Source organism: Oryx dammah, unplaced genomic scaffold (genome assembly GCF_014754425.2).
Source record: "Oryx dammah isolate SB20612 unplaced genomic scaffold, SCBI_Odam_1.1 HiC_scaffold_25, whole genome shotgun sequence".
Lineage (NCBI taxonomy): Eukaryota > Metazoa > Chordata > Mammalia > Artiodactyla > Bovidae > Oryx > Oryx dammah.
Genome location: NW_024070209.1, coordinates 4,278,030 through 4,301,608, shown reverse-complemented (window position 1 = coordinate 4,301,608; position 23,579 = coordinate 4,278,030). Strand labels below are relative to the sequence as shown.

General features: G+C 39.3%; 1 protein-coding gene and 1 pseudogene across 12 annotated transcripts in view; both read left to right on the top strand.

The window, feature by feature from the left end:
* The window catches only part of TSGA10 (testis specific 10), a 96,211-nt gene that overhangs the window by 5,965 nt on the left and 66,667 nt on the right, over positions 1-23,579 (top strand). For 7 of the 12 annotated variants that reach the window (XR_005725812.1, XM_040267658.1, XM_040267660.1 and 4 more), the window contains exons 2-3: positions 6,328-6,456; positions 16,634-16,849. Coding sequence is in view for 1 of the 12 variants with exons in the window: in XM_040267652.1 (XP_040123586.1) it covers positions 6,328-6,456; positions 16,634-16,849 (345 nt within the window). In the remaining 11 variants the exon portion in view is untranslated. Of the gene's footprint in view, positions 1-6,327; positions 6,457-16,046; positions 16,189-16,633; positions 16,850-23,579 lie in introns of all 12 variants that reach the window. The other 5 variants (XM_040267656.1, XM_040267661.1, XM_040267659.1 and 2 more) reach the window with 1 other exon arrangement.
* On the top strand, positions 19,614-21,202 carry LOC120883579 (annotated as a pseudogene).

Genomic DNA, 23,579 nt, shown 5'->3' with positions numbered 1-23,579 from the left:
GTCCTGTATTGCCTTGCGTAGGCTTCCCTGATAGCTCAGTTGGTAAAGAATCCACCTGCAATGCGGGAGACCTGGGTTTGATCCCTGGGTTGGGAAGATCCCCTGGAGAAGGGAAAGGCTACCCACTCCAGGATTCTAGCCTGGAGAATTCTATGAACTGTATAGTCCATGGGGTCAAAAACAGTCGGACACAACTGAACAACTTTCACTTTCACTTTTCATTCCCTTGTGTACATGTATGTGCATTTCTCTCAGATGATACTAATTATGCTATACTGTAATTTCCAGTTTATTTGTTCTGGATTCTCTGGATTCACTATGGGTTGAAATTGTAAGTTTTTGTTTTCCATCTGTTTAGCCCCCGAATCTAATATAGTTCATCCTTTCCTGAAAGTGAAAGTCGCTCAGTTGTGTCCAACTTTTTGCAGCCCCATGGACCATACAGTCCATCGAATTCTCCAGGCCAGAATACTGGAGTGAGTAGCCTGTCCCATCTCCAGGGAATCTTTCCAACCCAGGGATCAAACCCAGGTCTCCCACATTGCAGATGGCTTCTTTACCAGCTGAGCCACAAGGCTGTTTATAAATTTGTTTGATAAGTGAATAAAGGTACAGATTGATAGTATGAACTGAAACGGTGATGGTCATGATGGAAGGCAGGTGTTTGAGAGAGATTTTAGTGAAGAGATCAGTAGGAAATGATGGCCAATTAAATAAGTTGAGTGGTGAGAGAAATTATTAATAATAGTAGTTGTAAATAACAGTTTATATAACAATTGTAAATAACAATAATATTTAGTAGTTATTATTTATTGCCAAGCCCTATTCTAAGTGCTTTACATAAAATAAATCCTCACACCAACTCTGTGAAGCAAGTACTGTTATCATTCCTATTTTTATTCTTTAGATATTTATTTATTTGGCTGCTCTGGGTCTTAGTTGTGGCATGCGGAATCTTTCGGTGCAACATGTGAACTCTTAGTTGCGGCATGTGGGATCTAGTTCCCTCATCAGGGATTGAACCCACTCCCCCTGCATCGGGAGCACAGTCTTAGCCTCTGAACCAGCAGGGAAGTCACTGTCATCCCTATTTTAGAGATAAGGAAGCTGGGGCCAGAGTAGTAATTTGCCCATGGTCATGCAGCTGACAAGGGACAAAACTGACATTATGAACCGAAGCAGACTGATGCTACAGAGCATGCTCTTAACGACCGTGCTGTGTTGGTTCCCCAGTGAGAAGGATTGTGAGTCTAGCTTGGGTGACAACTGCTGCTCGAAAAGTACTCTGTAGTTTACTTACATGCCTTCTCTGACCTCTGTTCCATCCAGAGGTCGTGGGAAAGTGGAAGATATTCAGGTGGCCCAAGGTGGAAAAACTGGCGGACCAGGCATGGCCATTTCTGGTAGACTGATTTCTCTCCCTCTTTATTGCTTCCAAAGCTAGTGCAGGGAAAGCAGCAACTCTAATATGATGGCTCACAATTGTCAGGTAAACTCTTGGTCTCTATACTTTTAATTTCTAGACCTGACTGACAGTAAACTTGACTGTCCATCTCACCAAAAGAAGAGGGAAGCTTCCTTTTTCTAAATTAATTTTTATTGGAGTATAGTTGCTTTACAGTGTTGTGTTTCTTGCTGTACAGCAAAGTGAATCAGTCACATGTATACACATATCCCCTCTTTTTTAGATTTCCTTCCCATTTAGGCCACCACAGAGCACTGAGTAGAGTTCCCTGTGCTGTACAATTGGTTCGCATTAGTTATCTATTGATATTTTGTACATAGTTGTGTATATATGTCAGTCCCAACTCCCAATTCTGCCCTTCCACCCTGGGAAAGTTCCCTTTTGTCTGCTTTAGTACACTGCTTCATTATCAAGCTCTACAAATTTGTATTGACACCTTCCTGTTATCCAAAGAACTCAGTGCAGATTTTGTGGGCATACAGAGAGCTCTAGCATATTACTTGCTCTTAAGATACTAATCAAATACCTTACGATTACACAGTGGAAGTGAGAAATAGATTTAAGGGACTAGATCTGATAGACAGAGTGCCTGATGAACTATGGACGAAGGTTCGTGACATTGTACAGAAGACAGGGATCAAGACTGTCCCCAAGAAAAAGAAATGCAAAAAAGCAAAATGGCTGTCTGAGGAGGCCTTACAAATAGGTGAGAAAAGAGAAGTGAAAAGCAAAGGAGAAAAGGAAAGATATACCCATGTGAATGCGGAGTTCCAAAGAATGGCAAGGAGAGATAAGATAATGGCTCAAAATTCTCCAAGCCAGGCTTCAACAATATTTGAACCGAGAACTTTCAGATGTTCAAGCTGGTTTTAGAAAAGGGCAGAGGAACCAGAGATCAAATTGTCAACATCCGCTAGATCATTGAAAAAGCAAGAGAGTTCCAGAAAAACATTTATTTCTGTTTTATTGACTAGGCCAAAGCCTTTGATTGTGTGGATCATAATAAACTGTGGAAAATTCTGAAAGAGATAGGAATAACTAGACCACCTGACCTCCTTCCTGAGAAATCTATATGCAGGTCAAGAAGCAACACTTAGAACTGGACATGGAACAACAGACTAGTTCCAAATAGGAAAAGGAATACGTCAAAGCTGTATATTGTCACCTTGCTTATTTAACTTATATGCATCATAAGAAATGCTGGGCCAGATGAAGCGCAAACTGGGATCAGGATTGCTGGGAGAAATAACAATCTCAGATATGCAGATGACCACCACCCTTATGGCAGAAAGTGAAGAGAACTAAAGAGCCTCTTGATGAAAGTGAAAGAGGAGAGTGACAAAGTTGGCTTAAAACTCAACATTCAGAAAATTAAGATCATGGCATCCTGTCCCACCACTTCATGGCAAATAGATGAAGAAACAATGGAAACAGTGACAGACTTTATTTTTTTGGGCTCCAAAATCACTGCAGATGGTGACTGCAGCCATGAAATTAAAAGACGCTTACTCCTTGGAAGAAAAGTTATGACCAACCTAGACAGCATATTAAAAAGCAGAGCTATTACTTTGGCAACAAAGGTCAGTCTAGTCAAGGCTATGGTTTTTCCAGTAATCATGTATGGATGTGAGAGTTGGACCATAATGAAAGCTGAGCAGCGAAGAATTGATGCTTTTGAACTATGGTGTTGGAGAAGACTCTTGAGAGTCCCTTGGACTGCAAGGAGATCCAACTAGTACATCGTCAAGCAAATCAGTCCTGAATATTCATGGAAGGACTGATGCTGAAGCTGAAACTCCAATACTTTGGCCACGTGATGTGAAGAACTGACTCACTAGAAAAGACCCTGATGCTGGGAAAGATTGAAGGTGGGAGGAGAAGGGAACGGCAGAGAATGAGGTGGTTGGATGGCATCACCAACTCAATGAACATGAGTTTGAGTAAACTTCAGAAGTTGGTGATGGACAGGGAGGCCTGGCGTGCTGCAGTCCATGGGGTCGCAAAGAGTCAGACACGAATGAGCAACTGAACTAAACGAACTGAAAGATACTAATAACTGTGAGGAAGACCACAGAAAATGCATAGCTACATAAATTATATTACCAGTATCTTGGATGTCTCAAGGAAGAGGTGATCACTGTTTGATAGAGAAGACAGAGAAGACCTCCTGGTGAATTTGGAATTCAGGCCTTAAAAGTTTCTTTTACCTCGGTGGAGAAAAGGGTGAGGGCAGGGCTCATGAACAGAAGATAATATGGGGGCTTCCCTGACGGTCCTATGGCTAAGACTTAATGCTTCTAATGCAGAGGTTCGATCCCTGGTCAGGGAATTAAATCTCACTTAGCATGACTAAGAGTTCTCAGCCACTCTTTTTTTTTAGTGTTTATCGGACTAGAGTTGCTTTACAGTGTTCTGTTAGTTTCTGCTGTACAGCAGGTGAATCAGCCAAATGTATATATATCTCCTCTTTGTCACTGAATAGAGTTCCCTGTGCTATACAGTAGGTATACAATAGCTTCCTATACAGTAGGTTCTCATTAGTTATCTATCTTATTCATGGGATCAATAGCGTGTGTATGGTTTACTTGCTAAATCATGTCCGACTCTCATGACCCCATAGACTGTAGCCCGCCAGGCTCCTCTGTCCATAGGATTTTCCAGGCAAGAATACTGGAGTGGGTTGCCATTTTCTTCTCCAGGGGATCTTCCCAACCTAGGGATAGAACCCAGGTCTCTTACGTCTCTTAGGCTTGCGGAATCTTAGTTCCCTGAACAGGGATTGAATCCCAGCCCCCTGCTTGGAAATAAGCAGTCCTAACCAGTGGATAACCAGAGAATTCCCGCTGAGCAGTTTCTTGAAATGCAATATTTCAGATCGACTGTGAATTAAAAAAAAAAATCTGCATTTTTAACAAGATTCCCAAATTATTCATGTTTACTAAAATTTGAAAAGTAGTGAGGAGTCATTTGATTGTTATACTAAGTTGCATGTTTATAACTAGGAATATGTTTTTCAACAGAAAACATATTTCTTACATATGGTGGTTAGGATTTCAGCCTAACCCATAAAAGCCTAAAACGATTCATAATTAGAAATGCTGTGTGGAATCTAATGCTTACGTTCTAGGACAGGCAGTAACTGCTGGACTGGAGGACAGAAAAAGCAAATTTGTGTCTTGATTAGAGAAAGGGATAAAGAAAAATAAACTTATCAGACTGCTACAGACTGGTTTGCAGAGGGTGTGACACAAGGTCACTGACTGGGGATACTGATCCTGTAATTTCCCAAGAACTAGGTTCTGGAGCACAGCGTCTGTGTTGCTTTGCTTGTAGCAGATTCTCTCTTAACATAATGGCAGCCTTGACTGAGACAACAGACTATTTCCATAAATTATACAGGTTCTAAGATACATAGTCAACTGAAAAAAAGCACGTGAAGAGTAGTATGCACGCGTGCGTTCCAAGCTTCAGTGCTGTCTGCCTGACTCTTTGCGACCCTGTGGACTGTGGCCTGCCAGATTTCTCTGCCTGTGGGACTCTCCAGGCAAGAACACTGGAGCGGGTTGCCGTGCCCTCCTCCAGGGGATCTTTCTGACCCAGGGATCAAGCCCACGTCTCTTACGTCTCCTGTACTGGCAGGCGGACTCTTTACCACTAGTGCCACGTGGGAAATCCCATGTGTAGTATGCTAAAGTGGAAAATCTTTAACACTTGTTATTTTCCCCATGTGTCGGGAAGATCCCCTGGAGGGATCTTCTACATACATATTTATGTATGTAGAAAAATTCCTAGAAATGGAATTATTTGTACAGAAGCTGTGTGCATTTGTAATGTTGCTAGATTTTACCCAGTTGTTTCCATAAATACTGTATCTATTTACACTGCTACTAGTGATATTTAAGAATGCTAAGTTATATAACCAACTTTATGATCTTTGCCAATGCGATGGTTAAAAAATGGTATTTCAGTGTTGTCTTAATTTGTATCCCTCTAAATGGTGAGATTAAATATCTTGAAATGTATTTAAAAGTCATTTCTGTGAAATGTCCTGGTGCACGGGTGCTTGCTCAGTCGTGTCCAACTCTTTTCGACCCCATGAACTGTAGCCCGCCAGGCTCCTCTGTCCATGATATTTCCCAGGTAAGAATACTGGAGTGGGATGCCATTTCCTCCTCCAGGGGATCTTCCCGACACAGGGATCGAACCAGGGTCTCCTGCATTGCAGGTAGAGTCTTTACCACTAAGCCACCTGGGAAGCCCGTTATTCTTGGCCAGTTTTATATTAGAGTATTTCTTTTCCTTTTTTTTTATTTATAGGAATTATTTATATATTAGGGAAGTTAGCCCTTTGTGGTATGGGTAGCAAATCTTTTTGTTAACATACAAAAACAGCAATGAACAGGTAGCTAGTGGCTGCTGTATTGAATATCATAGGCCTGGAAGTTGACCACATAATTTGCTGCTGACCCTAAGGAAATGGCAACCCACTCCAGTGTTCTTGCCTGGAGAATCCCAGGGATGGGGGAGTCTGGTGGGCTGCCATCTATGGGGTTGCACAGAGTCAAACACGACTGACATGACTTAGCAGCAGCAGCCTGTTTCCTTAGATACAGTGGGGAATGTCTTTTTTTAAAATTGTGTTCAAGATTGTTGTTCCATATATAGAAAACACATGGACAAAGTTTTGTAATACAAAGTTTTAAGAAACTAAAACTTGATGAAGTCCTTTTACCGGGTGGAACAGGGTTAAACACATTTTTTAAATTGAATGTTACTAATTTTCAAAATTTTAATTGTTGTGGGACATCACATGGCTGTTCTAAACCTAAATGTCTCGATATTATTCTCATTCTTTCCACCAGGTTACCACCAAAGAACATGATTGTGGTCTAGGGGCTCCAGTTTCTGAAGCTGAAAAATACCAGAATATTCTCCAGCTAGAGCAAGAAGTGAGAAATCAGGACAAATTCATCTCTGCACTGAAATTACAGGTTACGCTTAGTTTCTGTGCATATGTCCCTAAGTTAATTTGGGATGGGCGCCTATATTAAAATGAGATAGCGAATAAATTCTCATTCAGTACTCATTTAAATTGTATGGGTCTAAAATCATTCCATTTGTATCTTAACCATCTTGAAAACACACAGGTTCAGAGTGAGTGAGTACAGACTATGTGCCAGGTATCGGATCAGATGCTTTTAAGTACATAATCTTACTTCATCATCCTGACCTTGTGAGACTGTGGTGTCATTTCCATTTTACAGATGGGGAAGCTAAAGTTCCGAGAGGTTAAAGAATTATTATATTTGACTAATGAGTGACAGAGTGAGGATTTCCCTGAACTCCCAATTTAGCTAGAATTTGATTCCAGTTCTGTGAACTCCCCAGTTCAGTACTGTTTCTGGTCTCCTGGTGTCTGACCTGTGGAATAGCTATTAATGAAGTGAAAAGTTAGTCACTGAGTCGTGGCCAACTCTTTGCAACCCCCTGGACTGTGGCCCACCAGGCCCCTCTGTATTTGGAATTCTCCAGACAGGAAACTGGAGTGGGTTGCCATTTCCTTCTGCAAGGGATCTTCCTGACCCAGAGATTGAACCTGGGTCTCCTGCATTGCAGATAGATTCCTTACCATTTTTCCGAGCCAACAAGGCTGTTAAAAGAAACTTCCTCTTCTAGGAAAATGGAGTAGACTTGCTTTTCCTTACTCTTGCCACTAAGTACAGCTGAAACCCTGAATATTATGTGTGATGCAAACCTAAAAACACTTTGACAGGTGAGCAGAAGGAACACTTGGTAGGGGTCTCAGCTCACAATGACTGTTGGGACGTGGTAGGAAGTTGCTGGTTTTTCTTTGTGCTCCAGGTATCCCAGGCAGAGTACTGGAAAAACTGGCAACCAGAAATAAGGGATGCAGATTAAAAAAGGTGTCAGAAAAGCCATGCCTCCTAGCCAAAGGACTAGGAAATGGGCAATCTAGCAAGGCAGATTACTCTTAGATAAGAACTGCCCACTCTTAGCAAATACCAAGGAGAAATCTAGCCCCATTCCTGCCAGCAAAGGCTGAATTAATAAAGAGCCTAGATGTCCACCCTTCTCATACTATAACAAGGAGCCCACCTTGCCTCGTCCCCTGCCACCCTGCCCCACAAGGCCCCTATCCCACCAGTGTTGTATCAGAGAAGGCTGAGTGGGGAACTAAGGCTTTAGCGTCCAGCAGGCAGTAAGGAAGTCCCCAACCCCACATTGTCAGCAGAGGCCATGTGGGGAGCCAAGTCCACTGCCACCTGGTAGTAAGAGAAGCTTCCTTTTTCTGTTTGCCAGGGTGATAGCAGAGGTGACCCAATGCAGAGTCAGAACCTTGATCACCCTATAGCAGTAACAAGTCCACCCACCCACAGTGGCAGTGGGGAGTACGTGGGAGCAGTAATAAGATGCCTCTGTTCCTGCTCGCTCTGGTGGAATCAGCCGAGGCTGAATTCTCATCCCTGCTTAGCAGTCACAAGGAGCCCCATGTTTCCTGGGTGTTACCCGAGGCCTTGTGGAGCGATTGGATTTCCGTTCCTATCCACAGTAACAAGCCAGTGTCCCTCTTTTCCTGCTGGAGCAGTGTCACAGGAAGCCTCCCAAAAGACACGAGTCGGTGTCTTGGACTACCAGACCTCAATAAAAGGAGGTCCCCTCATCCCCCAAATGCTCTCAACCTCTGAGAAAAGATAATGTAGAGACACCAATGAAGAGATGAATCAGATATGACAGTTATATGACAAAGATTTTAAATTAGCCCTCAAATAAATGCTTTAACAGGCAATTTTGAGCCTGCTTGAAACAAACAGAAAATCTCATCAAAGAAACAAAAGATACAAAGTATCTTTTAGATACTTTTTTAATAGAGCCAAGTGGAATTTTGGCAGCAAATAAGATGTTCTTCAATAGGTAAATAGATAAACTGTGGTACACAGTAGAGTATTATTCATTGATAAAGAGAAATGAGTGATCAAGCCATAGAAAGACATGAGAGAACCTTGAAAGGATATTGCGAGGTGTTAAAAGCCCATCTGAAAAGATTATGTACTCTGTGACTCCAACTTCAGGACCATCTGGGAAAGACAAAGCAAAGACATTAGAAGATCACTGGTTGTCAGGGGTTTGGAGGGGATTTTTAGGGCAGTGTATATTCTGTATAATACAGTAACAATAGCTACATGTCACTATATATTTGTAAAAACCCACAGAATCTACAACCCAAGGAGTGAACCCTAATTAAACTCTGGACTTTAGTTAATAATAATTTATAATGTTGGTTCATCAGTTGTAACCAATGTACCACACTAAAACAAGATGGAAATAAGGGGAAATCGGGGTGAGTGGGAGAGGGGAGAAGGGGTGTGTGGAAACTCTGTACTTACTGGTCAATATTTCTGTAAACCTAAAACTGCTCTAAAAAAGTAACGTCTGTTAAAAAATGGGCAAAAGACTTGAGTAGGTGTTTCTCCAGAGAAGAGATACAAATGGCCAATAAGCACATGAAAAGATGATCAACATCACAGTCTTTAAGGAAATGCAAATCAAAACCACAATGAGATATCACTTCACACCAGTTAGGACCACTAGCTATCATCACAAAGCAAAAAATAACAAATATTGATGAGGATGTGGAGAATCTGGAGTTATTTATGCATTGCTAATGTAAAATGGTTTAACAAGAAAGTTTGACAATTCCTCAAAAAATTAAGGATAGAATTACCATGTGATCCAGCTATTCCACTCCCAGGAATATCCTCAAGTGATTAAAAGCAGGGACTCAAATAGATACTTCTATTCCAAAGTTCATGATAGCCAAAATGCGGAAAAAACCCAGATGTCCATCGACAGATGAATGCGTAAACAAAGTGAGGTATATACAAGCAACGGAACTTTATTCAGCCTTAATTCAGATGGGAGACAACAAGATGGATGAGCCCTGAAAACGGTGTGCTAATTGATATAAGGTACGGGGCAAATATTGTATGATTCCACTTACAAGAGTTAGACAGATTCATAGGTGATTATTTAATGGGTACAGTTTCTGTTTATGATGATGAAAAAGTTCTGGGAATTAGATATGGGATGGTTGCACTATGTTGTGAATGTACTTGATGCTACTGAATTTTACACTTAAAAATGGTTGGAGTGGTAAATTTGGGGATGTACTAGTTTACCCCCCAAAAAAGTTTTAAAAGTATAGTAACTGAAATTAAAAACTCAACAAACAAAAACATGGAGAAGAGAAGAATGAATCACTGAACATGAGAGTAGAAACAGAGAAATTACCTAATATGAACAATAGAGAGAGAATAGATTGAAAAGAATGTGAGCAAAGCCTCTGCGACAGGTGGGCCTATAAGAAATGCTCTGCATTCGGATGGTTGGAGTCCCAGAAAAAGAGGTAAGAGAAGGTGGGGCTGAAAAAATATTTGAAGAAATAATGGCTAAATATTCCCCAACTTTGAAAGAAGATGAGTGGAAAACCTACTAGGAGTCTCCCAAAGAAATCTACCCTGAGACACTTCATATTCAAACTGAAAAGTAAGGACAAACAATATCCTGAAAGAAATGAGAGAAATAATTCATAATTTATAGGGGAACACCGATTTAAATGACTGCAAATCTAAAAACATGGACATTGGAAGGAAGTGGCACAACGTTTTTCAAGTGCTGGGAGAAAAGAACTGTTAACCTGGTACACATTACGTATTTAGAGAAATATCTTTCACAAATGAAGGGTGAACTAAGATGTTCACAGATTAAGAAAACTGAGTTTGTTGCCAGCAAAGCTACCCTAAAATAATAGCTAAAGGAATTTCTCTAAAAAAGAAGGAAGTGATAAAAGGTGTAGTCTTGGAAGAACAAGAGGGAAGGAAGAACAATCCATAGAGCAAAAATATGGGTAGCTTTGATAGAATTTCCTTTTCTACTTTTCTGAATCATGTCTGTCAAATGTCTTTCTCAATGCATGCAAAGGGAATATTTAAGACAATGATTTTATTAATAGAGGAGGGTAGGGGACATAAAGGGAGGTAGTAATTTTCACTTCACTTGAACTAGTAAAATGTAGGCTGTGATGTATGCTCAGTCACTCAGTTATATCTGATTCTTTGCAGCCCCGTGGACTCTAGCCCACCAGGCTCCTCTGTCCATGGAATTTTCCAGGCAAGAATACTGGAGTGGGTTGTGATTTCCTACTCCAGGGAGTCTTCCCTACCCAGAGATTGAACTCGTGTCTCTTGCATTGGTAGGTGGATTCTTTACAAATTGTACCACCTGGAAAGCCCATAGGCTGTGATAGCTTATGAATATAAATGAAACACCTAGAGCAACAACTAAGAATCTCTACAAAGAGATATACTGAAAATTGCTATGTATAAATCAAAATGGAATTCTAAAAAATGTTCAAGTAACTCAGAGGAAAGCAGGCAAAATAAAACAAAAATTAAAGAAAAAAAAAAGAAAACAACAAAAAAACCACACTTGAATCGTAGCATAAAAGTAAATACATTAAATATATGTAATCTAAATAGACCAATTAAAAAATAGAAATTGTCACAGTAGATTAAAAAGAAACATGACCTAGCTTTATGCCGTCTGTGAGAAATTCACTTCAAATATAATGATATAGCTATCTTGAAAGGCATTCAGACCCGAATGAAGAAATAAAACTTTCCCTGTTTACAGATGACGTGATCTTTTTGCTGGAAAATCTTATAAAATCTACAGTGTAGAAACTGGAACTAATAAATGAGTTCAAAAGGTCAGAGTACAAGACAAACATATTGTATATTTGTATATTATAATTAAGTTGTGGAAATTAAAAAAAAATGCAATACCATTTACAATCACTCAAATAGAAAATGTAATCTTTGGATATAAATCTAGCTAAATAAGTATGCACTTACATTCTGAAAACTATGAAATGTTAATAAGAGAAAGTAGATCCAAACAAATGTTCAGGAATTGGAAGCTTCAACCTAATAAAGATATCAATTCTTTCCAAATTGATATATAGATTTAGTGTGATTCCCATCAAAATCCCAGGAAAAAATAATTTTGAAAAAGAACAAGGTGGAAAGAGTCATTCTCGTTGATTTTAAAACTTAACGTATGGCTATAATAGTCACGATTGTATGGTATTACTAGAGTAATAGACACAGATCAATGATACAGAATCGAGAATCCAGAAATAGCCTTACACCAAGTACAGCCAGATGATTTTTGGCAGAGGTACAAATGCAGTCTAATGCAGAAAGAGAGTCTTTTCAACAAAAGTTGTTGGATATCTTTTAGGGAAAAAAATTAGCCTAGACCTAAACCTCACACCTTACACAAAGATTAACTCAAAGTGGATCAAATATAAAACAAAAACTATGAAACTTTTAAAAGATAACAGGAAAAAATCTTCAGGATCTTGGACTTGCTGAAGAGTTTTTATGATTCATAAAAGAAAAAGTTGATGATTTGAATTTCATCAAGATTTAAGCCCTTTGCTCTGCAAAAGACCCTATTAATAGGATGAAAAGATAAGCCACAATCCCTGTTTCTGTCAAAGGACTCATATTGAGAAGAAATGTGGAGAACTCTCAAAACTCAACTGGTTAAAAAAAAGCAAGCAATCCAAGTAGAAAATGAACAAAGGATATGAAGATATATTTCACAGAACGAAATAGTGTAGACAAACAAAAAGATGTTCATCTTTTCTAACAGGGAAATACAAATTAAGACCATGATGATATAACAATGCATACTGTTGAGAGCAGTTAAAATAAAAAACAGTGACAACACGAAAAGCTGGCAAAGATGAGGGTCACTCATATATTCCTGATGGCAATGGGGAATGGAAATAGTTTAGTTCTTAAAACACTAAACGTGCATTTACCATACAACTCAGAAATTTTTCTCTTGGGAATTTATTCCAGAGAAATGAAAATTATGTTCACTCAAAAACCTGTATACAGTTGTTCATAGCAGCTTTATTTGTTATAGTCCCAAACTGGAAACATCTAAAATTTTGCTTAGTTGGTGAATGATTAAACAAACCACGGTAATCCATACTGTGAAATATTATTCAGCAATGACAAAGAACTGTTGCTCCACATAGCAATTTAGATATCAAGGGCACTGTTTTGAGTGAAAAAACCAGTGTCAACAGATAACATACTGTGATCTGTATCACATGACTCTGTTATGTTATGTTGTTGTTGCTAAGTTGTGTCCAGCGCCAGGGATTGCAGTGCGCCGGGCTTCCCTGTTCTTCACTGTTCCTGTAGTCTGCTCAAGCTCATGCTGATTGAGTCAGTGATGCCATCCAACCGTCTCATTCTCTGTTGCCCCTCTCTCCTCCTGCCCTCACTCTTTCCTAGCATCGGGCTCTTTGCCAGTGTGTTGGCTCTTCACATCAGGTGACTGAAGCATTGGAGCTTCAGTTTCAGCATCAATCCTCCCAGTGAATATTCAGGGTTGATTTTCTTTTGGATTGCCTGGATTAATCTCCTTGCAGTCCAAGGAACTGTCGAGTCTTCTCCAGCACTGGAGTTAAAAAGCATCAATTCTTCAGCCCTCAGCCTTCTTAATGGTCCAGTTCTCACATCCGTACATGACTACTGGAAAAACCATAGCTTTCACTCTGTGGAATTTTGCCAGCATTTATTTATGTTATCTACCTATTTATGTTGCATTCTCCAAACGACAAAATTACAGAGATAATGATTGTTGACATTTAAGGGTGAGGAGGGAATGGCTGTGACTGTAAAGGAGTAATGGGAGGGTGATCTTTGTGGAGATGGAATAGTTCTGTATCTTATGGAGGTGGTAGTTACAGTAGTTTACACATGATAAAATGATATAGACCAATAGACACACATTGTTCCAATGTCAGATCTCTGGGTTTGATATTGTGCTGTAATTATTTAAGACGTAACTGTTGGAAAAACTGGATTAAAGGCACATGAACCTTTCTACTACCTTTGCAGCTTCCTGTGAACTTTTAGTTATTTCAAAATAAGGGTTTTTTTTTTAATAAAAACTTTTGTTTGATTACCTGTTATCGGCCAGCAATTTTACTTGAACTTTTAGATCTTTCTAACTTTCCTTGCAAATTATAGGTATTCTCCCCATTTAACAGATGAGACTTAGGAGGCTTCATTTGTTATTTTCTGAAATCAGATGCATCTCAGGATCAAGAAAATCTGGTAAATTGCCTGAGGTCAAGTGAGTGGTGAAGAACTATAGCAAGCTTTAAACCTGGCTGCCTTAGCCCAAAAGCCCATGTCCTTTCTCATCTCCTCCTCTAAGTACTTGTGTCTTGGAATTAAGTAAAAGTAGGGCTTAATGTTGAGGGGAGGGGAGTATTTATTTATTTATAATGCTAAATAATAATTTAGCATTATAGGCTAGATATATGATAAATGATACAGAAATGAGAGGTATGTTGATCCAGAAATTAGAAACATGAGCCCTTTAAAGTTACTTAGAATTTAGTGGAAGGGTCAGGGAAGTAAAGACATGATTATAATACATCTTATAAAAATACTAAGATAAAACTATATAAGAATCTTTTTATATATATAAGAGGTTACAGATTTCTCCTCTTTAAAGGAGAGAAACCTGTAACCTCTCCTGGGGCAGTGGAAGGTTAGCAAACAGGTTTAGCATGTTCTTGTTGCTCAGAGACATGGCACTATAGAAGCCGTGAACAGAGACAAAAAGACAGACAAATTGAAGTTTGTTTGATTATCCCACATCCTGTAGTTTAAGAAAAATACTAGTAATGAAAGTAGGTAATGAGAGCAGGGGAAAAGGAAAGAAACTTAGTGCAGTCATGGATGATTGCACAGGATATCATTGCCTGGTTTCTGTACTAGTTACTAAAGGTGAGCTGCAGGTCGTTTTATAGTTCCTAGAGGCAAAGGCAACAACGAAGTTGTAGTTAAATAATTTATGGTCCAAAGGATAAAAACAAACCAGGTATACAAAGAAGTACATTTTTTCCTGAAACTGGAGACCTGAGTAAAGTTCTCCCTGAGGGTTCTGTCTTTTTTTAATTTATTGAAGTATAGTTGATTTATAATGTGTTAGCCTCTGATGTGTACAGCAGAGTGATTCAGTTATATGTATATTATTTTTCAGTTTCTTTTCCATTATGGTCTATTACAGAATATTGAATATAATTCCCTGGGTTATACAGTAGGGCCTTATTATTTATCCATTCTGTATCCCTGAGGATTCTTACAAAGAGGGTTCTGTAACATAGTATATAGCACTTTTCAATAAATTCCCTAATAGAGGTTTTAAAATCAGTTTAGTGAGATTGTTTCTTTTTTTTTAATTAATTTTTATTGGAATATAGTTGCTTTACAACGTTGTGTTAGTTTCTACTATACAGCAAAACGAATCAGCCATCCATATACAGGTATCTCCTCCCTTTTGGACTTCCTTTCTGTTCAGGTCACCACAGTGCATTAAGGTAGAGTCTGTTGAGACTGTTTCTTACAGCCTGTGTAGAAGTTAGGTATATATTGAAGATGGTGGGAAGGGCTTTACAGGCAGTAGGCCTTGGATCACAAATGGAATTTGTTCGTTTCATTCTCAGTGTAATGAAGCACCATAAGGCTACAGGAATTACCTCAAATTTGCATTTTCTAAGAATTTTTAGCAATAGTTGGGAGAAGACCAGAAAAGAAGAGAGTAGGAAGTATTGCTGCCATTCAGCCTGGTTGTGATAAAAACGCAACAAATAAATGCATTTACAGTTACCTTTTTGCCTTTTTTTTTTTTTTTAAGTTTCTTCACATTTTTTTTCTCATTTCCTGGGTTTGACAACTTAAATTCTTTACATGTAAATCTCACAGGTTAAGGCGCCTTGTTTTACTGTTTAGTTGCTCAGTTGTGTCCGACTCTTTGCAACCCCATGGACTATAGCCTGCCAGGCCCCTCTGTCCATGAGATTTCCCAGGCAAGAATACCAAAGTGAGAGCTGGGTTAAAATAATGACTTTTCTCGTCTTCTTGAGCATAAATGTCATTGTACTACACTTAGTTATATGTAACTCATGACCTTTAGGATACTTCCTTATATATGTGACAGATATAACAGTTTATATTTTTAAAGAAAACTGTTGATTTTGATGGTTTGGAAAGAGCTGTCTCTAGTTATTTGAAAAGGGCACGGTTATAACAACAAAAAAATAATGCTAGAGCTAACAATAATGTTAGATAAGGGGGTTAGCAATTTTAGATGCTCTTTAAAGACAAAAATTGTTTTTTCTTCTGTTTACATCTTACACCAACACAGTACCTTGGATATAGTAGGTACTCAGTAAATATTTGTTAAATATACAAGGCGGATCTTGTGGAAAAGGACCTTTGTGCCACCACTTTATCTCAGATATTTCTTTTATGGCATTTACATACTGTATATGTGTTTTCTTAACTAAACAATACATTCTCCTTGAGCAGATACCTTAACCTATCTTTGTATCTTTTGAAGTTAACGAAATTCTTAACATATTATCCTTATTCAATGAGTCTAACATATTTTTTTTCCTTTAAAGGCATTTGGATACCTTCGTGATAGAAAAGGCCCTTTTCTTCATCCGTTGATGGTTTGCTAGTGGGCTGGGAAAGGAAGCTGTGGTCCTCCACTTTAGTCAGCAAATACTTGATTGATTTGGTATCAGTATTTAGCTTAGTCAAGTAAGTTACTGATATGTTCAAAAGGATTTTTCTAAAGAGTTAACATATTTTGATAATAATAATTAGAATTTTAATTCTAAAGAATGCCTAATTGGTGATTTTAATGATAATAATATAACAATAATTACTTCAAGACTGGGTCCTTGTCTGCAGATACAAGTATTTGGCAATTTTTCTAAAAAATCAACAGTAAGTTTTTTTGTTTCTAAGCTGAAAATTGTCTTGAGAGTTGTAGCTATATAAACCTTAAAATATTTATTTAGTATATATTTTTTCAGATAGGTAATATAGTCACATGGTACGAAATTCAGAAAAAAGATACATAGTTAAGTTTCCCTGCCAGGGAAGCAAACCTCCTTTCCTGAATCCAGTCACCTAGTTGTTCTCCTCAGAGGGAAGCTAAGGAAATTTTTTAATGTGATTATTTTCTTTCTCATTACCACAGATTGAAGATCTCAAACAGACAAATCATGGCTTGGAAGAATATGTTAAGAAACTCTTGGATAGTAAGGAGGTGGTAAGCAGTCAAGTAGATGATTTAACCAGCCACAATGAGCACCTTTGTCAAGAATTGATTAAAATTGACCAACTAGCAGAGCAACTAGAAAAAGAAAAAAATTTTGTGGTGGATACCGCTGACAAGGAACTTGAAGAAGCAAAGGTACTAGATTTATCACTAATCAGGTTTGTTTTTTTTTTTTAATTGAGGTATAATAGATATATTCCGGAGAAGGCAATGGCACCCCACTCCAGTACTCTTGACTGGCAAATCCCATGGACGGAGGAGTCTGGTGGGCGGCAGACATGGGGTTGCTACATGAGTCGGACACGACTGAGTGACTTCACTTTCACTTTTCACTTTCATTCATTGGAGAAAGGAAATGGCAACCCACTCCAGTGTTCTTGCCTGGAGAATCCCAGGGAGGGGGGAGCCAAGTGAGCTGCCGTCTGTGGGGTCGCAGAGTCGGACACGACTGAAGTGACTTAGCAGCAGCAGCAGCAGCAGACATATTCAGTTCAGTTCAGTTCAGTCGCTCAATCATGTCCGACTCTTTGCGATCCCATGAATCGCAGCACGCCAGGCCTCCCTGTCCATCACTAGCTCCCAGAGTTCACTCAAACTCACGTCCATCGAGTTGGTGATGCCATCCAGCCATCTCATCCTCTGTCGTCCCCTTTTCCTCCTGCCCCTAATCCCTCCCAGCATCAGAGTCTTTTCTAATGAGTCAACTCTTCACATGAGGTGGCCAAAGTACTGGAGTTTCAGCTTCAGCATCATTCCCTCCAAAGAAATCCCAGGGCTGATCTTCAGAATGGACTGGTTGGATCTCCTTGCAGTCCAAGGGACTCTCAAGAGTCTTCTCCAACACCACAGTTCAAAAGCATCAATTCTTCGGCATTCAGCTTTCTTCACAGTCCAACTCTCACATCCATACATGACCACTGGAAAAACCATAGCCTTGACTAGATGGATCTTTGTTGGCAAAGTGATGTCTCTGCTTTTCAATATGCTATCTAGTTTGGTCATAACTTTCCTTCCAAGGAGTAAGCGTCTTTTAATTTCATGGCTGCAATCACCATCTGCAGGGATTTTGGAGCCTAAAAAAAAATAAAGTCTGCCACTGTTTCCATTGTATCCCCATCTATTTGCCATGAAGTGATGGAACCAGATGTCATGATCTTTGTTTTCTGAATGTTGGTTGAGCTTTAAGCCAACTTTTTCACTCTCCTCTTTCACTTTCATCAAGAGGCTTTTTAGTTTTTCTTTGCTTTCTGCCATAAGGGTGGTGTCACTGCATATCTGAGGTTATTGATATTTCTGCCGGCAATCTTGATTCCAGCTTGTGCTTCTTCCAGCCCAGCGTTTCTCATAATGTACTCTGCATATAAGTTAAATAAGCAGGGTGACAATATACAGCTTTGACGTACTCCTTTTCCTATTTGGAACCAATCTGTTGTTCCATGTCCAGTTCTAACTGTTGCTTCCTGGCCTGTGTATAGGTTTCTCAAGAGGCAGGTCAGGTGATCTGGTATTCCCATCTCTTTCAGAATTTTCCACAGTTTATTGTGATCCACACAGTCATCAATAAAGGAGAAATAGATGTTTTTTCTGGAATTCTCTTGCTTTTTCCGTGATCCAGCAGATGTTGGCAATTTGATCTCTGGTTCCTCTGCCTTTTCTAAAACCAGCTTGAACATCTGGAAGTTCACAGTTTATGGTTCACCTCAAAAACAACAAGAATATCTTCTACAGTTTTAAGAGTTTTAAGATACATATATTTAAAATTTTAATCCTTCTGGAATTTCTTTTTGTTCTAGTATGAGGTAGGGTTGACTGATCCTTTCTTCAGTCACTGATTTGAAGTGCCATTTTGACAGCCACTAAATTCTTATATGTGCATAGATATGTTTCTGGACTTTTTGGTTTCATTGATTCAGTTGTCATTTTCTATGCCACTACCATATTATTTTAATAAATGTAGCTTTGATTTTTTTTTACATGAAAACATTTGTTTATTTATTTATTATTTTTAATTTTGACCTTGCTGGGTCTTTGTTGTGGTACACAGTCTTCTCTTATTCTGGAGCATGGATTCTAGAGCACATGGGGTCAGTAGTTCCAGTGTGCGGGCTTAGTTGCCCTGTGGCGTGTGGGATCTTACTTCCCCAAATAGGGATTGAACCTGCATCCTCTGCATTGGCAGGCAGGTTTTCAACCCCTGGACCACCAGGGAAGTCCCATGATATTTTGATAAACATTTTATTTCTTGATTAAGTTTTGGTACCCCACCATGACCTTTAGAAGCTAGGAATTTAAGCAGTATTATACACAGAAATTTTCATTTCTCTTTGCTGTCTAATAGCTTATAGGCAAGACACAGAGTATGTCTGAAAGCCAAAAACCAACCTATTGAATTTTTAAGTGAAAACATGTGATTGATTTATTAATCACTAAATTAATAAATTGTGTCTGTGAGAAGATAGTTTCCCAAAGCTAATTGCTGTTGCATGTTAGTTCTTGAACATCCTTTTAATGTATTCTTTGTAGCATATGATAAAGCACTTAATAAATGATCAAGCTGCGAACATAAGTTATTGAAGGCATTATTTATTATAGTAATTTGAAACATAAGAGCTGGTTATGAACACTAGGCTGGTATTTGTTTATCTCCAGTAACCTCACTTACTTAGAATGTGTAAAGGGTAAGTAAGTCTGTAGTAGTAAAAAGTCTGAATAATGGAATACTCAAATACATGAAGTTTATTACATAGTTTTCTTTAATAGTGTTGCCTGGAGGAGGTCCTAAGAAGGACTACTTGAGAGAGTAGATAAGAATGATTTGATTTGTGTTTAATTTGCAATTTATCTTATAATGGTTGCTGCCGAAGTCTTTGGAGGATATTTAAAAGTAACTTAGCTTTTTCGCAACGGGTTTGCCGCCAGGACACAGGTGTTGTGAAAACCACCGTTAAACCTAAGCCAAAATGGGAAAGGAGAAGACCCACATCAACATCGTTGTCATTGGGCACGTAGATTCAGGGAAGTCTACCACGACTGGCCATCTGATCTACAAATGTGGCGGGATCAACAAGAGAACAATTGAAAAGTTCGAGAAGGAGGCTGCTGAGATGGGAAAGGGCTCCTTCAAATATGCCTGGGTCTTGGACAAACTGAAAGCTGAATGTGAGCGTGGTATCACCATTGATATCTCCCTGTGGAAATTTGAGACCAGCAAGTACTATGTTACCATCATTGATGCCCCAGGACACAGAGACTTCATCAAAAACATGACTACAGGCACATCCCAGGCTGACTGTGCTGTCCTGATTGTTGCTGCTGGTGTTGGTGAATTTGAAGCCGGTATCTCCAAGAACGGGCAGACCCGTGAGCATGCCCTTCTGGCTTATACCCTGGGTGTGAAACAACTAATTGTTGGCGTTAACAAAATGGATTCCACTGAGCCACCTTATAGCCAGAAGAGATACGAGGAAATTGTTAAGGAAGTCAGCACCTACATTAAGAAAATTGGCTACAACCCCGACACAGTAGCATTTGTGCCAATTTCTGGCTGGAATGGTGACAACATGCTGGAGCCAAGTGCTAATATGCCATGGTTCAAGAGATGGAAAGTCACCCATAAGGACGGCAATGCCAGTGGAACCACCCTGCTTGAAGCTCTGGATTGCATCCTGCCACCAACTTGCCCAACTGACAAACCCTTGCGTTTGCCTCTCCAGGATGTCTATAAAATTGGTGGTGTTGGTACTGTCCCTGTGGGTCGTGTGGAGACTGGTGTTCTCAAACCTGGCATGGTGGTCACCTTTGCTCCAGTCAATGTAACAACTGAGGTGAAGTCTGTAGAAATGCACCGTGAAGCATTGAGTGAAGCCCTTCCTGGGGACAGTGTGGGTTTCAATGTCTAGAACGTGTCTGTCAAAGATGTCCGTCGTGGCAATGTGGCTGGTGACAGCAAAAATGATCCACCCATGGAAGCTGCTGGCTTCACAGCTCAGGTGATTATTTTGAACCATCCAGGCCAGATCAGTGCTGGATATGCACCTGTGCTGGATTGTCACACAGCTCACATTGCTTGCAAGTTTGCTGAGCTGAAGGAGAAGATTGATCGTCGTTCTGGGAAAAAGCTGGAAGATGGCCCTAAATTCTTGAAATCTGGTGACGCTGCCATCGTTGATATGGTTCCTGGCAAGCCTATATGTGTCGAGAGCTTCTCTGATTATCCTCCCCTGGGCCGTTTTGCTGTGCGTGACATGAGACAGACAGTCGCTGTGGGTGTCATCAAAGCAGTGGACAAGAAGGCAGCTGGAGCTGGCAAGGTCACCAAGTCTGCCCAGAAAGCTCAGAAGGCTAAATGAATATTATCCCCAATACCTGCCACCCCAGTCTTAATCAGTGGTGGAAGAACGGTCTCAGAACTGTTTGTCTCAATTGGCCATTTAAGTTTAATAGTAAAAGACTGGTTAATGATAACAATGCATCGTAAAACCTTCAGAAGGAAAGGAGAATGTTTTTGTGAACCATATGTTTTGTGTGTGGCAGTTTAAGTTATTAGTTTTTAAAATCAGTACTTTTTAATGAAAACAACTTGACCAAAAATCTGTCACAGAATTTGAGACCCATTAAAAAAAGTTTAATGAGGAAAAAATAAATAAATAAATAAATAAATAAAAGTAACTTAGGACTTCCTGGTGGTCCAGTGGTTAATACTCCTAGCTTCCAAGCTGGGAACATGGGTTTGACCCCTGGTGGGGAAACTAAGTTCTCTCATGCCACGTGGCCAAAAATATAAATAAATGTAGCTTAACTATTTTAAACATTCTTAATAAATTCTTTTGTTTGTATTGTTTCTTTTAAAATAATAGTTATCCTTCATTCACAGTTTAATGGTAAATTGAGTTCAGTCTTAATTATACAAATTATCAAAAAACACTAAATTGATGTTTAATTATGTCTTTCTTGTTTTCTTCTTCAAATTTAAAATTAACAGCACTCCTTCCCAGACTGTGGGAAGCCTAGTTGGCCAAATTCTTCTATAAGGAGAACGTCTAGCTTTGAAATATTGATTTTAAAGGGTTGTTAGAGTCTGTATTCTAGAGAGAGAGTCCTCTTTCAGAATGAACCTTATGCTATCAGCAAAGGAGAATTTCAGGAATGGAAAACATCTAAAATAAAAGATCTTGGATTTACCTAAAACTGAAAATATTAACTTTGTAAATGGAAATTCTGTCCATCTCAGAAGAGAGTGTTTTTAGGAAAGAGATATCCATATATGTATTATGTGGAAAGTCTGGTGTACTTGAGAATTAGAAAGCTATTTGTAGAAGAGGTGGGCTGCAGTTTTAGGAAAGAGAGAACATTGTTGATACAGGGAAAGTATTAAAAAGTTAACAGAGAAAGGACAGAATGGAAGTAGGTCCTTTGTGTTGGTGAAAGATCCTGAAATGAAAGCACCATCCTCAATAAGCAAATGTTCCACGTAGAATGGGGATTAGAAAAAATGCAGGACCTGCGCTGGGAACACGAACCCCAGTGCATGTTGTCATCATCAAGTCCCTGGTTTTACAGTTTAGGCGTCCACTCCCTGGCGAGAGTCTTTGTCTGATTTGTGAGATGATACTTGAAACGAGAATTTCTAATCTGAGAGAGAATGTTTGGGTTCCTATACTGTTAAAAGATGGTGCTTTAGGTATGTGGAAGTAGAGTCTGAGGCTAAAGCTACTGTTAGTTTGTCTAGAATTGAGATAGTATTGAATTTACTCAGAAGAGTTTACTTTTAGCTATGTTTTAAAAGTCCACTGAGTAACTTCTTCCATCATTTATTCCATTAAAATGTTTTGAGGGACTTCCCTGGTGGTCCAGTGGTTAACACTTTACCTTCCAATGCAGGGGTTGCAGGTTCAATCCCTGGTCCGGGAGCTAAGACCCCACGTGCCTTGAGGCCAAAAAACCAAAACACCAAACAGAAGCAGTATTCTAACAAATTCAGTAAAGGATTTAAAAATGGTCCACTTCAAAAAAAGTCTTAAAAAATAAATTAAAAAATGAAATGTTTTGTTTCTTCATACAATTTATATTTTTAATTAAAAATGAGGCCATTATTGGATAGCATGACCGATTCAATGGATATGTGTTTGAGCAAACTCTAGGAAATAGTGAAGGACAGGGAAGCCTATTATATTATCTATAGCCATGTAACAAATTGCTGTTGAACTTTAATGACTTCAAACAACAAATATGTACACCTTACAGTTTCCAGTGCAACTTAACTGAGTAGTTCTGGCTCACCATTTCTCAGGAAACTGTAATCAGATGATGGCCGGGCTTTGGTCATGGGTACTGGTAGATTTGCTTTTAAGATGACTTACTTAGATGACTCTTGGCTTTTGGCAGGAAACTTAGTTCCTTGGGCTTCCCTGGTGGCTCAGTGGTAAAGACTCCATCTGCAATGCATGAGACTGGGGTTCGATCCCTGGGTCTGAAAGATCCACTGGAGAAGGGAATGGCAACCCACTCCAGAATTCCTGCCATGGACAGAGGAACCTGGTAGGCTACAGTCCACAGGGTCACAAAGAGTCGGACACAACTGAGCAACTAACACTTTCACTTTTCACTTAGTTCCTTGCCAGGTGGACCTCTCCCTAGATTGTTTGATATATTCTTTTTTGGCAGCTGGCTTCCCTCTGCCACAGTGATCCAAAAGAAACAAAAAGGAAGAGTTTCTAGTCTCAAAATTTACATGCTGTCACTCCCACATATCTTGTTCATTAGAAAAGAGTCCCCAAGTATAGACAACACTTAAGGGGAGGAGAATGAAGCTCCATTTTTTGAAGGCAAGAGGATCAGAATTTTGAGACATATTTTAAAGCTACCA